Source organism: Gymnoscopelus braueri (genome assembly GCF_963280865.1).
Source record: "Gymnoscopelus braueri genome assembly, chromosome: 14".
NCBI classification, from domain to species: Eukaryota; Metazoa; Chordata; class Actinopteri; order Myctophiformes; family Myctophidae; genus Gymnoscopelus; species Gymnoscopelus braueri.
Window position 1 is genome coordinate 27794638 of NC_137619.1, and position 15000 is coordinate 27809637.

At 42.1% G+C, this 15000-nt stretch overlaps 1 protein-coding gene across 1 annotated transcript in view; it reads left to right on the forward strand.

Annotated features, from left to right (window-relative positions):
• The window catches only part of akt3a (v-akt murine thymoma viral oncogene homolog 3a), an 80976-nt gene that overhangs the window by 46646 nt on the left and 19330 nt on the right, over positions 1-15000 (forward strand). The window contains exons 4-10 of the mRNA XM_080449313.1: positions 538-649; positions 6359-6503; positions 7041-7172; positions 8475-8540; positions 9405-9473; positions 11966-12088; positions 13449-13577. Of these exons, the coding sequence (XP_080305439.1) occupies positions 538-649; positions 6359-6503; positions 7041-7172; positions 8475-8540; positions 9405-9473; positions 11966-12088; positions 13449-13577 (776 nt within the window). The remainder of the gene's footprint in view (positions 1-537; positions 650-6358; positions 6504-7040; positions 7173-8474; positions 8541-9404; positions 9474-11965; positions 12089-13448; positions 13578-15000) is intronic.

Here is a 15000-nt window from a genome sequence, read left to right on the forward strand (position 1 = left end):
CTCTTTCTACAGGTATCAGCCTATAGCTCCAACGTCTGAATCAAGTAAAAAAACAAACACAATACTGGACAATTGAGTCTGCTAATTGCTAACTCAAATAAGTCATTCTATTGGATTTTTTCTCAATCATAAAACACAATTATAAAATGTTATAAAATAATATTGTTTGATGCGCTCCAGTTACTTCATCGTACGGTGTTGCACAGGGAAAATAGCCGATTTACAAGCGCACAACACGCATTGTGACAATTAAGTTTGTAAATCGGTTATTTTTGCAATTTCAGAAATAAAAGAACAACAAGAACTTCATTCAATCGGACCTGTACTTTTAAACTTTTAAACTCTTATTCTTATTTTTTGTGTATTTATATATTATATTGTTGTGTTTACTTTGCACAGTCTTTGCGGAACATGACCTACCAACATTTTGCAGAAAACAAACCCCTCTCCAATCTTTTGTGTCCTCACTGCCATGTGAAGGACAAAAATCTGCTTGTGTTGAATGTCAGTGTGGTCCTCTCCTTCTCGCTCTCCCAGAATGTCAGCTGATGAAGACGGAGAGGCCCAAGCCAAATACCTTCATCATCCGCTGTCTGCAGTGGACCACCGTCATCGAGAGGACATTCCATGTGGACTCCCCCGACGAGAGGTCAGTCATGGCTCTTAATGCTTTGTTTTTGTTTGTCTCTGTGTCTCTTTGTTTACTATCTTATATGATATCGTCGCTGTCGGGAGGAAACCTCGTATGTTTAAAGCTATAGGTTACAAACGTAACCCCGGTTATTTGAGTATCATGAGCGAAATGACTCGCCAAATAACCGTTCCTTTTTTTATCATAAAAAAAACGTTTAAAATAGTGAAAGCCGATCTACAAGAGCTTGTAGATGTGCTATTTTTGCGGTTGTGTGACACTCAGTATGATGTAGTAGTAGGGCATTCATTTATAAAACAAAAAGTTGAAATTTGGAGATTCAAGATTACTGGTCATCTAGTAATTGGTGTTCATTTTAATTTGAAACAAATGTAAAATTAACAACTGCTATATTTGGTTGAAAAGGCTCGGTTCTGAGGATGCGCCGCAATAAATCCAACTGGCATGCAAGAGATTCACAAGAAGTGCAATAAATCCCACTCATGTAATTCTGTTAACCAGTTAAGCCCGATATGCTGTCATGTGATGAATAGCGAAAATGTGAGAATAACTTTTTTTTTTTTTATGCTTTGAAAATCTTTTAAATGTTTTGAGTTTTTCTTTAAATCTTCGCCTTTAATCACATGCCCAAAATACAGACACCAGGTTGAAAGTGGTTAATATGAAACCTTAGGGTGGAAGGAATTCAGTGATCTGAGTTCAAACAGCCGTGGCTTGAATGATTTAACTTGGCTTGAAAAGACAACAGCATTAACTTCACTGTATGTGATTTATGGTTGTGTTTTATATGCAGTTGTCTAGCCATGGAATAGCTGATATTGCATACATTGCATGTATTCCATAACACAGCCATAGAACACATAGGGGATTCATCCAGGAGGCTTTCTAATTTGTAGTGCTTCGTGTGTACTCACCCAATAATTAATTGTTTTTTGATTTTGAGTCGGCTCTTGTCATCTAGTATCATATCCATTTGAAAGTTCTGTCAGAAGTTTTCTGACAGAACTTTCAAATGACAGAACTTTCAAATGGATATGATACTAGATGACAAGAGCCAACTCAAAAGTATCTCCACTTTTACACAAGATTCACATGCACCACATTCTCTGTACTCGACGGGGCCGCATCGATGGCAACATTAAATACATGTCAATGTATTTAATTTCGAAAGAACGCATACATATGGGACACAAATTGACAGGTTTGTTGTGGTTGGTATGGGGTAATTTGTGTGTCCCATACTATGTTGTTCATTGAAGGAAGTTTATTTATTTAGTGCTGCCATCTATGCTGCCCTATCGAGTACAGAGAGTGTAGTCCGTGCGAATCTCGTGGAAAAGTGGAGATATTTTACTAAATACACGTTTTGAGCCAGAACTTTCAAATGGATATGATACTGGATGACAAGAGCTGACCCCAAGTACAACAATTAATTATTGGATGAGTACACACGGAGTGCTACAAATGAGAATGCTGCCTGGATGAATCCACTCAAGGAAATGCAATGAGTGTTCTTCTGTTCTTTGTTATGGAATAAATGCAATGTATGAATATCAGCCATTCTAGGGCTAACAAATAGCTTGATCAATATTGTTCATCGCAATATTCAGAGAAAATAGCTGCACCTGCATTATTTGTGGAACAAAAAAATCACACTCAGTGCGAGTAACCGGTGCCTACTCTGTCTGATGACTGTGTTCTAGTTTTCAGGCGGTATTACGGTAGTCTATTTGATGTGTGGGCACTGGTATTCCGACGGTACTACTATATTTGCTGTGATGGAGCTAGACTGGATGGAGCGCACAGACCGACTTGGCGAAATCAATCAGTGTTGTTGTGCTGGGCTGCGCTGTCCATTTTCATTAGGCCCACCTTTTTAGTTGTTAACGCCAGCTGTACCAATTCCGCTGCTGTGTCCAACTTGTGAAGCCATCACCTGTGCTGCCGATAGACATGAATGCTTCCCTCCCTCAAACCAGAGACCATTGTGTCCAACGCCTGATTTATACGTATTTGCATGCCGGTGTCTTGCACTAAAAATAGCAGATATACAATCTCACAGCGCGTTGCAGATCTGCCATGTTTGGTGCGACACATGATGCACAACCAACTATAAATCAGGCTTAATGGAGAGCTTATTGTTACTACAGTGTGAATAATCATAAAACAGGCCCGTTGTTTCTACAGTTGTGAAACAAACTCTGCTACATAATGGTCATGGACTCACTTTCAGCACAACACTGTAGAGTAAATTAAGTGTATTGCCATAACTCTGGCAATAAAATCATGAGCGCATTTTGATGTTGAACTCAGCAGCAAGGGTAAAGAAACAAGGGAGGGAAAAGGGTACAGAGATGTAACATATCTCTGTACCCTTGACCTTGTACCACACATACACACATATATGTGTGTGTGTGTGTGTGTGTGTGTGTGTGTGTGTGTGTGTGTGTGTGTGTGTGTGTGTGTGTGTGTGTGTGTGTGTGTGTGTGTGTGTGTGTGTGTGTGTGTGTGTGTGTGTGGAAAGAAAGAGCCAGTAGAAAGAAGACCTTTCAAGTAGTGCCGGCATAAATTCTCCAGCTGCTCCGTTCTTTTCTGAGGAGCTGAGGTGTTTATCTGCAGAAAATGAACAGCTTTGCCCAGAAGACCACAGATGCTTCCGTGCGTCCTTTGAGTGTGTGTGTGTGTGTGTGTGTGTGTGTGTGTGTGTGTGTGTGTGTGTGTGTGTGTGTGTGTGTGTGTGTGTGTGTGTGTGTGTGTGTGTGTTTTACAGCTGTCTGTCCAGCTCTGTCAGATGTATGCAAGCTTCTAATAGTTTATTCTCAGATAATCAAATAAGCAGTTGCAGTCGTCTCAATTTAAAACACACACACACACACACACACACACACACACACACACACACACACACACACACAGACACACACACACACACACACACACACACACACACACACACACACACACACACACACACACACACACACACACACACACACACACACTTTTCCAGTACCATGTTAATAGATCGGTGTTTGTTACTCAAATCTATTGTACTCTGTCATCAGGTGTACAATCCATATGCTTGATGACATGAAACAATGTGTTTGATGTCACCTTTTTACAAAATCAACATTTCACTGAGAAATACACTGGAGACATAGGGTATTTTTGGCCACACTGTATTTTTATAGGCCCATTATCTCCTCATATCAGAACAATAAGATTTTGGTTGAAATTTGGCGGTTTTCCTTTAACATTCCTAGCGGTGTAAGAGTTTGAGAAAAAACGTGTGTGTGTGTGTGTGTGTGTGTGTGTGTGTGTGTGTGTGTGTGTGTGTGTGTGTGTTGCAGTACAAGGTGTATGCAGATGCGAACACACACACACACACACACGCGCGTGTGTGTGTTCGCATCTGCATGCACCTTGTACTTGTATGTGTTGAGAAGATGTGGGTGCATGATTGAAGCTTGTCAGTTGAAAAGTAGCATGTGCTACACAAGTGTGTGTGTGTGTGTGTGTGTGTGTGTGTGTGTGTGTGTGCGTGCGTGCGTGCACGTGTGAGAGAGACTGTATCGGTGCTACTGTACCAGCCCTGGCAGCGCTCCAGCTAGCGCAGCCCCAGCCGTGAGGAGAGAGGGTGGCACACACTGGCACAGTGCCTGACTGTAGGCAGGCCCATTATCTCTCATTAGCAAAAAAAACTCATTATACAAAAAAAAACACACTCTAACCGAGAGAGAGCATTTATCTGCTGCCTGACCTTGAGAGAATTCCTGTTGCTTTTTATGTGGCTACACACACACACACACACACACACACACACACACACACACACACACACACACACACACACACACACACACACACACACACACACACACACATTTGTCACAAATTGAGTGTTGCATTGTTTCAGATGGATTGTAAGTTGGGTTTGCCCTTGTTTTGGAGTGTAGAGGGTATGTTCAGAGCTCCGCTGCAGTAGAAAGGGATTCAGATCTTTAAAACACACTCTTCCCTTTAGGTTTGGATGGATGTTCTGTCAGATCCTGCTAGGAAACATATGGGCTATCTACCAAAACAAAAGGCATCAGGGTGGTCGTTTGGGAGTCAGACAGGTTTATTATTACCATCTTATCACGACGCATGATCAATAAGTAAGCAGATTCTGGTACTACAAGTCCTGCAGTGATTTGAGTTTCCCACGGCTCCAGTGTGTGCATACATGAACATCGCCCTTGGTTCACCTCTGTGGGTGCTCTGAAGTAATTCCCAGAGTAGCAATCAACTTCTGTATTTTAGTTTTCTCTTTTTTTCGTATTCTGGAACTGTGTTTTGGTAAGAAAGGGAGAAATACTTGTTTCAAGCTTGAGTTGTTGTCTTGTGTGTTCCTGAATCCTGACCTCATGTGTTTGTGCTGTGGCGTATTGAGGTCGTAACAGATTGCTTTTTCAAAAGAGGGATCAAGGGGAATTTTTTGAAATGCAAATTCTTAATGTGTCTGAATGTCTGATTCATTCTGTATTGGTGAAGTCCTATTTTTCCGCTTTTGTTGTAGAACAATTTTTGACCTAGTTTAAAACCACATTTGACTTTGTCCATCCAAAGTCTACATTTTAAAGCAGTAGTTTCATCAGTAGTTAAACTTTTTTTGTGATTCAACTCTGTCCAACTTTCTTATATTATTCTATTATTTATTTAAATCTATTTAGTTTCTGTCTGAGTAAAGGCAAGCTTGACGTGTTAAGCTTCAATATTTATCATTGTTAGACACCCACATGTGCCCATACATTCTGATGCATGGCTGGCCCTGTACTACGAATGATGAACACACACACACGCACACATGCACTCAACAGATGTTGAACAACACAGCTAATGGAAAGTCAATGGGGAGGAACAGCGTTTGCTAACAACAATGCATTGTCCCCCCAACGCATGTGAGTGCGCATACACATGCACATACACACACACACACACACACACACACACACACACACACACACACACACACACACACACACACACACACACACACACACACACACGCGCACACACTGATTGGTCGGCATTAGTTCTGCTCTGTGATCATTGCTCATTGGGTGGATCCTCTAGTCGACCATGCTTCCTCTCTGTTGAACAAATAGGTGTTTGTGTTAATTGAAACCGCTTTAGTGCCTTTGAAAATCTAGGAGGAAAAAACTGCATCTGCCATCGCACTTTAAGCGAACTGAAAGCAGTATTTTAAATTCAAGCAATGTGCTTTATCAATCCATTCACATAATGTGAGTGTACTTTTCTGCCCAAAAAGTTGTCCCATTCAGGTCTTGAAAAATGTGTCATAATGAAAGCAAAGTCAAGCAACTTTAACTGTAGAATCTTCCACAAATGTATGGCTGTTAACACACAGTGCTATGGAAAACTGTAACTGAAATGCATTTACTGTATGATATTGGAACGGGAATTTATTTGTATTTGTATTTTTTCTCTCCAATTTAGTGTTTGTACAGTATGTGTGTTTGTTTAAGGCTGCAACTAATGATTGCCCTCATAATCAGTTAATCAGAGGATTATATCTTCACTTATTCGGTTAATCTAATTGGATCCAATTAACCAATTAAAATGTAATTTTTTTTTAGGGACAGCAGTTTGAAAGTAGTTAATGGAAGGGATGAATCGTTCATTGTGTATCTTCTGTCTGTGCAGAGACGAGTGGACGGACGCCATCCAGATGGTGGCTGACAAGCTCCAGACACAGGAGGACGAGAGGATCCAGTGTAGCCCCACATCAAACATTCACAACCTGGGCGAGGAGGAGATGGACATCACCACCACGCACCACAAACGCAAAGTAAGCATACGTTGTGGATCCAAACACGTAAAATCCTAACTCTGAGAGAGCACAAATGTAACCAAATGGCCCCGTAAGGGAGTTACGTACAAATGGATAAATTAACACTGAGGATTTTACCCATAAGGTCCATTTGGGTATGTTTTTACACTCTGTGTTAAGTCAACATTGAGAATTTCTCTAAGTTCGCAGTCAGACAAGCCTTTTCCTTTTCCATTTTGTATATGCTCAGAAATCTGCCGTTTGACAAAACTAATTATTCACAATTACTTCGCATTGACTAAATATAGTGAGTATAAATTATCCTCAACTCATCTCAAATAAAAATGTCTTCTGCTAGTTGCAGGCTCTAGTGGATCGTCAACCTGTCAAAATGTCAGCTTATCAGCAAAATGTCTTTTCCCACATTATTGTACTGCTTATCGAATGACCTTCATAGATGTTGTGACTGTTGTAAATGTCAGAATGCCTGTTGATGACTCAGAACAAATTATTTAATAAAAGATATTGACTGAATAATTGATTGTCTTCCGTCAGACAATGAGTGACTTTGATTACCTGAAGCTGCTGGGCAAAGGAACCTTTGGGAAGGTAATCCTGGTGCGGGAGAAGGCCAGCGGGAAATACTACGCCATGAAGATCCTGAAGAAAGAAGTCATCATAGCCAAGGTGAAACTGACCACACAGAACCAATACAGCCATTGCCATGTTTGTACGCAGGGACACTGACCTGGGGTTGATTTTGTAACCACCCTGTGAAATCCTTAGTGTTAATTTTTCAATTTCTAAGTCTGAGAGTATACAAATGTACGGTAATATTCACTCTCAGAGTGAACAAATGTACTGTGCCAACTATTTATACTATAATAATCTTTATTTATTTAGCATACTTCTTAACAAGGTTTCTAAGTGATTTTAGTTAATAAAATGGAAATAATGAAAGAAACAAAATGAAAGACACACGATGAAAACACCACTACATCATGCATAAAATGAATCAGAGCACATTCTACAGTATGTGTATACTGCAGAACAATTTATAATGTGAGTCAGTGTGTGATTTTATTTAGCCACTGTACCTACATTATAATGTTTAGTTTATAATGTAGCTTACAGCTATCAGTACTACTAAATACAAGATATGGTTTTCCTTCATTTGTCATTTCAAAGTAAGTGTTTGGCATATTCCTTTTCCTGTTTCACCAAGCAGAGAGCAGGTTTTTAGTTTTTCATTTGACGGTTTAATCTTATCTCTCTACGCTCAAAAACGTGTGACCATTGCTGAAGACATTCTAGACAAGCAAGGTTCATTAGTGTTTAGCTAGAATGTTTTCCACAAGCAGAAAAGTACAGTAGTCTTTGTACGAGTTTGCAAGTGGATTGTAATAAACATTATGAATTGCTTTACACATGTATTTGATTTAGTTAAGTTAATTCCCATTTCCACATTTCCACAGTTGTAATAGTAGAAATACTGTACTATCCCAGTATGAGAAATTGCCATACTGTATGTGCTATCAATTTGTACAGATATTACTGTGTGCATAACATAGTTTGAGAACAAATGATTTTGAACTGAACATATATGAACATAGTATACTGTATAGCCTACTAGGAATGCTTTACCTCACATTATACTGTGTAATGTTAAACCATCTGAATGGTTTGAATTAATTGTATTTTTTATGGAGGATGGACCTACGGTTTAAATACCGTAGCTAATGACATTTTCTTTCTGGCTATCAGATGTTTTCAGTTCAGCTCAGTTCATTTTAGTTTAATTTAATTCAGTTACATTCTTCATTAACAAAATCACCTTTTGTGAGTGTACTGTGAACCGGAAAGCATTCAGCTCAGGGGTCATGCAGTATTGTAATTGTGGTAATAGTTTTTTAATAAACATTTTGACTTGTGCTTTTGACTTTTGGGTTTATGTTTGTGTTTACTGTATATCTATGTCCATCCATGCAGGATGAGGTGGCACACACACTCACAGAGAGCAGAGTGCTCAAAAACACCAGACATCCTTTCCTCACCGTGAGTACCCTGCATGCACAAACACATGAGACACACACACACACACACACACACACACAGCCCTATTGATCCTATACATACCTGCGTCTCCAGAGACTAATTATGATCTAGGGAGCAAGCTGGCGTACATTAACAATGTCTACATCTGTTAGTGTTGCACGTACGTACGTGTGTACACACACACACACACACACACACACACACACACACACACACACACACACACCAGCCGCCGGTCATTTCTCTCATACTCCAGATGCTGCTGCTCAATGGAAATGTGCGTACACACATACACACACACACACACACACACACACACACACACACACACACACACACACACACAGTCAGTGAGAACAATAGCGGTTCACATCTGAGTTTGCCGCTGTCACACCTGGAGACAGAGAGCAACTGTTCTTTTGTTTAGCATCCCCCCACACACATGCGCACGCAAACGCACACGCTCACAAGTGCTCACATACACATACAAATACGTCCGCACACACACAGACAGACATAGACACACACACACACACACACACACACACACACACACACACACACACACACAAACACACACAAACAAACACACAGAAAATGCATCTTGTCGCTTTTTCATGGTTAATTTGATTGTTTTATATTGTAGTTATGTTTACTGCTGCATTTTTCGGCCAGGTCTCTGTTGTGAAAAGTGATTTTTATCTCAGTGGATATAACGTGATCAAATGAATGTTAAATTAAATATAATAATAATAATAATACTTCTGGGTGCAGGAGGACGCTGTGATTCAACACTCAGCACTTTTAAATAAAACTGTACTGTACGTATGAGTAACAAAAAATTGTGTGTGGTTGTTTTTTCAGTCACTGAAGTATTCGTTCCAGACTAAAGACCGCCTCTGTTTTGTCATGGAGTATGTGAACGGAGGCGAGGTAAGACACACACACACGCACGCGAGCACGCACACACACACACACACACACACACACACACACACACACACACACACACACACACACACACACACACACACACACACACACACACACACACACACACACACACACACACAGCAGCTTTGAAGAGCCAGTTAAACCACAAGTTCACCACACTAACTGACTGCTATTGGAAGCTCTACTAAAGCCTCCACTGCCAGCCACAAACTGCACAGCAAAATCCTGAGTTTTAATTTAGCACTACTACGTTGATCCTTTGTGTGTTTACTAACTAAAATTAGACATTACATTTTTATACTAACCCCAATTTAACCCAATTTACATATTTTCAAGACTCGGCTCAATGTGATTTTCATTTAAAATTGTAATGAACTTGTGAAGAACCAAAGGATTGTTACAGTATGTTTTATAGGCTTTTATATCTCCCAAAAGTCACACATTTTCTCAATGAAGAATAACCCACACAAAATCAAACTTTCAATTCTGACCGACAATACCCTTTTTACTAAAACATCATTTTTCTCATTGCACACATGTGCCATAACGCCATTGATGGTCTATGTTTATTTGAAGAGACAATATTAATGACACAGTCATGAAACAGTGTGGCATCGGACGGAAGTGAAAGAATGGCTAGACGTTTAAATAAAACCGACGTAAGTTACTCTGCTCTGTGTCGCTCACTAACGCAGTTAATTTGCCAACCAACTGGTGTCTCTCTCCTCTCCCCTCTGCTGTTCCAGCCCTCCCACTTTATGTCTATTTATGAACACACCTATGGGGCTGATGCAGCCCCAATGACATTCAGAGACAAAATGAGTTTGGAATCTCACACTTTTCCATTTCTCCCATTTTTAATCGGCACATTTTTTCTTGCAATCTTGGTTCATTCCCTCACTCTCAAACTGTCACCTGCTCCCCTCCCAGTCAACTAGATGGTCCAACCAGCGCCAGCTCTCTGTGCACGCACGCACACACACACACACACACGCACGCGTGCGCGCGCGGGCACACACAAAACCCTTTACCTCAACGGACTTGTGGCATCATGCATGCCACACACACACACACACACACACACACACACACACACACACACACACACACACACACACACACACACACACACACACACACACACACACACACACACACACACACACACACACAAACAACCCCATTACAAACCTGCCACAGTCACAGCTGCCAGTACACTGATGAAGGCCCACCTGTCTTGTTACCACCTCTCACCACCAACACACACACATGCAGTACATACACACACCAACCGTCTGAGCGAGCAGGCGGTCGGTGAGCACCACTCCAGCGGCCATATGCAAACCTCCCTCAACAATTAATGGGGAGATGTGCAGCCCTTGGCCTCGTGGGTAATTTGTACGAGATGAACGCGGGGGGCGAGGGGGGGGGGATTAGTGTCCTGGTGGGTGTGTGTGGGTTTAGTGCCACTCGCCCACGTGGCGATACAACAGCGCTGACTTGACAACTGAGTGAGGGATGGAGAGATGGGGGTGGCTGAGGGAGGAGAAGAAAAGAGTTGAGGATAAATCACCTGAAATCAGACGACTTGACAAGTGATGGATCAGGAGAGAGAAAGAGAGGAGGAGGAGGAGAGAGAATGAGTGAGGATAAAGAGGAGCAAATGTAGAGGGCAAGATAAATCACACAACATTACAGCGATAATAGTGATAATAATAATACTTCTCATGCAGAGTGCTCTGTGAGAGATGAAAAGATGATTGTGGCAGGAAAGGAAGGAGAGGGCTGAGAAAGAGAGAATGGGAGAGAACCATGGGGAGACGGTGAGAGCGAGGGTTTAGGGGTATGAGTCTTGCTCCCAGCTTTTATAGCAAATCGTTAGGCTGTTAGCAAGCGCTGTGTGTGTGTGTGTGTGTGTGTGTGTGTGTGTAGCTGTTGGAGGTTGGGGAGGTGGTCTAGGGGGGTGGTGGTGGTTGGGGGGTGTTGGGGATCGGCGGCGGTCGTCCTGTCTTTAACTAGACTGGTGTATTGATTAAACCCTTGATTTGGCCCACACCGCACAGCTCTGCGCCAACCTAGCCCAGAGGAGAACGCAGAGCGGAGTGTGGGGTGGGGGGGATCAGTGACGGCGGCTAGATGAGGCGCCAGCTGCCGAGCGCCTCCGCCCGTTCTCCTCCGAGACTCCCCCCCAACAACCACCCACCCACCCGCCTGCACGCACGCCTTCCCTCCAGTCACACGCACATGGGCGCTCGTGCATACACACACATACCCCCACACACATACGCATACCCCCCCCCCCACACACAACCATCTATCATCTCAATATGGCGCAGGCAGCCAGTTTGTGTTGTGCTAATTTCCTCCAATAAATCAGTAATTATTGCTGCGCCGTCCCTGCTGTCTCGTTCCCCACCTCTCTCCCTCTCTCTCTCTCTCTGTGTCTCTCTCTGTGTCTCTCCCTCCCGCAGCTGTTTTTCCATTTGTCCAGAGAGCGGGTTTTCTCAGAGGAACGGACGCGCTTTTATGGCGCCGAGATCGTCTCGGCCCTCGACTACCTGCATTCAGCCAAGATCGTGTACCGTGACCTCAAGGTAAAGCCCCAGAGGGCCGTAGACTGTATGTGAGTGAGTGAGTGCTTACATGGGATGGATGGACGGGGGGGGGGGGGGGGGTTGTTGAAGCTTTTTGCAGGACAGGAACTGGAGTCATCAGATATTTGAGGGAAAAGCTAGTGATTCTCTTTTTTATCATTAGTTTACACCCCCCCCCTCCCTCTCTCTCTCTGCGTACCCCCTCTGGCTTTTTATACAGGAGGATGCGAGTGGCGCAGGATGAGTGGAAGAGTAATTAAAGCGAGAGAGACAGACAGACAGACAGACAGAAATAGTTTCTGATTGGGGTAGAGAGGAGACAGAGGGAGGGAGCCGATGATGCCACAGAGGTAGAGGTAGATGTGTGTGTGTGTGTGTGTGTGTGTGTGTGTGTGTGTGTGTGTGTGTGTGTGTGTGTGTGTGTGTGTGTGTGTGTGTGTGTGTGTGTGTGCGCGTGTGCGTGTGCGTGTGCCTGCCTGCCTGCCTGGCAGCCTTGGCCCCAACCCTGCACACAGCAGCCAAGAAAACAGAAGAGAGAGAAGAGAGAGACAAAAACATTCAGCCATTAAAATGAAAAGGTTGAGTGGTTCCACTACACACCTCAAGTTCATTTCTCTCTTCTGCTTGGAGGGCGTCTGTGTTTGTGCCCGCGCGCGTGTGTGTGTGTGAGCGTGTGTGTGTGAGAGAGAGAGAGAGAGAGAGCGTGCGTGCGTGCGTGAGTGCGCTCACACACATACTGTATGTGTGTGCATGCAGTATATGTGTGTGAATCATTTTGTCGGCTTCACATGCTACTGTAAATAAAAAACACAAACCTTTCACAGGAAATGACATAATTGTTTCACAACATACATTAGACCCATGCTTTTGATTGGAACCAAGTATGGTCCAAAATATTATATATAAATACAGTATAATATAAATCCTGATCACCAGTAAATAAAGTACATTTTAACTTTATACATAGTGTATTTGATGCCCAGGACATTGTGTATATTTAAATTGATTGCTGATCCTATTTGCATTAGAGCTGGCGTTTTATGAAGGTTGTTTGTTCATATTTTCTGGGAATGCTCTCCAGTGGACATACCCTGAAAGATGGTTGCTTTTAATCTCTCTGAGATGTTTGAGATTGCAGTACCTAATTCGCCTATTATTGATTCCTATTGATTCCAACCTGGGCTTGACACTGATCAAAAAGTGAGGAAAGGAAATGACAGAGATGAATGTGGTGGTGCAGTTTTATCCCTCATCGTTTCCATAATTCTGAGGACCAATGTCGTTTTGTGTCCCCTTAGATTCTGAAGCTAAACGTTCCCAAAATGGATATAGTAGTTGTCTCCTCTCCATCTCTCTCCAGCTGGAGAACTTGATGCTGGACAAAGATGGCCACGTCAAAATCACTGACTTTGGCCTCTGCAAGGAGGGCATCACAGACGCTGCTACCATGAAAACCTTCTGTGGAACTCCAGAGTACCTGGCACCTGAGGTAACACATTTTTTATTTTATTTTATTTTATTTTATTTTATTTTATCTTATCTTATCTTATCTTATCTTATCTTATCTTATCTTATCTTATCTTATCTTATCTTATCTTATCTTATCTTATCTTATCTTTTCTTTCCCTATTGTCATCAACGTTGTTGGGCTAATTGGCCAAATACATTGTTTCTGTTGCAATTCTATATGACCTCTATGTGACCTCAAACCAGTATTTCACAACACAACTGCCAGGAATAGCTGAGTACACTTTTGCGTATTAAACTAACAACTTTTTGACTATGCAGCTGAATGAATGTAGTGAGTGGATTCAGCTTGTGAAATATCTGCACCAAATGCTGTACATTTGTGGGTCAGAACAGGTATTCTGATCCTGTCGCAGGTATAGTGTACTGCACTCTAGGCCCACTAAATGTTTCTGAAGGCTTGAAATGTCCAAAGGTTTTTCATAGAGCTTACGCTCAACCATTGCACCATGCAGATTGGTAATGTGCTGCGTCTATGCAATTCATGACCTATTGTAGTGGAACTTTCAATTCATCAGCATAGCACAAAAATAACATCAAAATACAATATCATCAACAAATATAAAACACTATATGTACAAAGTAGAAAAAAGAAGAAAAAACTCTCTGCAGTGAATGCCATCATCTTTCTATGGGAAAAGTGAGTTTACCTCCCCTTTTGGTCCCCTGAAAGATGGATTTTCACGCCTGTTTTTAAGGAATTTACCCATGTTTGTTCTATAAATGGGTGGTACCAGATCGTTGTTGTCGCTCCCTCTATCTAGTATTGTGGCTGTGGGTGTCACTCACTTTGGTGAGGTAGTTAGTCAGGTATGAGGGTATTGAGGGCAGAGCCCCTTTGACTATCTTGAAAACCAATCCCATTTTTCATTGCTTAACCCTGTCTTCTATCCTGAGCCATCCCAGACTAGCAAAATGTGTTGGCATTAGGTGGGTCATGGGCTCCAGGCCTAGAAGTAGTCGAATCAGTTTGTTTTGGGAGGTCTGAAACTTAGTTTTTAGTGACATTGGGATTTTGGAGAACGAAGAGGTGCAAGCATAGTCAAAATGGCATTGAATGAGTTTGAAAAAGAGCATTTTTGTTGACAAAAGAGGAAATTCTGCCCAAGAATCTTTTTCTTTGATTTACTTTTTTCGATCACTTTTGATGCCATGCTAACAAGTGATACTGCTATCCTATCAGGTCTGATGATTAATGGTCAGTGTGTTTTCACATTCAACTCTTTGAGAGCGTTAAATTAATACTGATGATTTGACTGTGTGAGCAGCTCTTAAGCCATCAGTTCAACTGGTGAGAATACATTACCGGGGCAGAGAGAAGCGCTGTGGGTGGCAGAGACAGAACGATGGAATGATGGAAAGATGGAGTGGACTGGAAGGCAGGC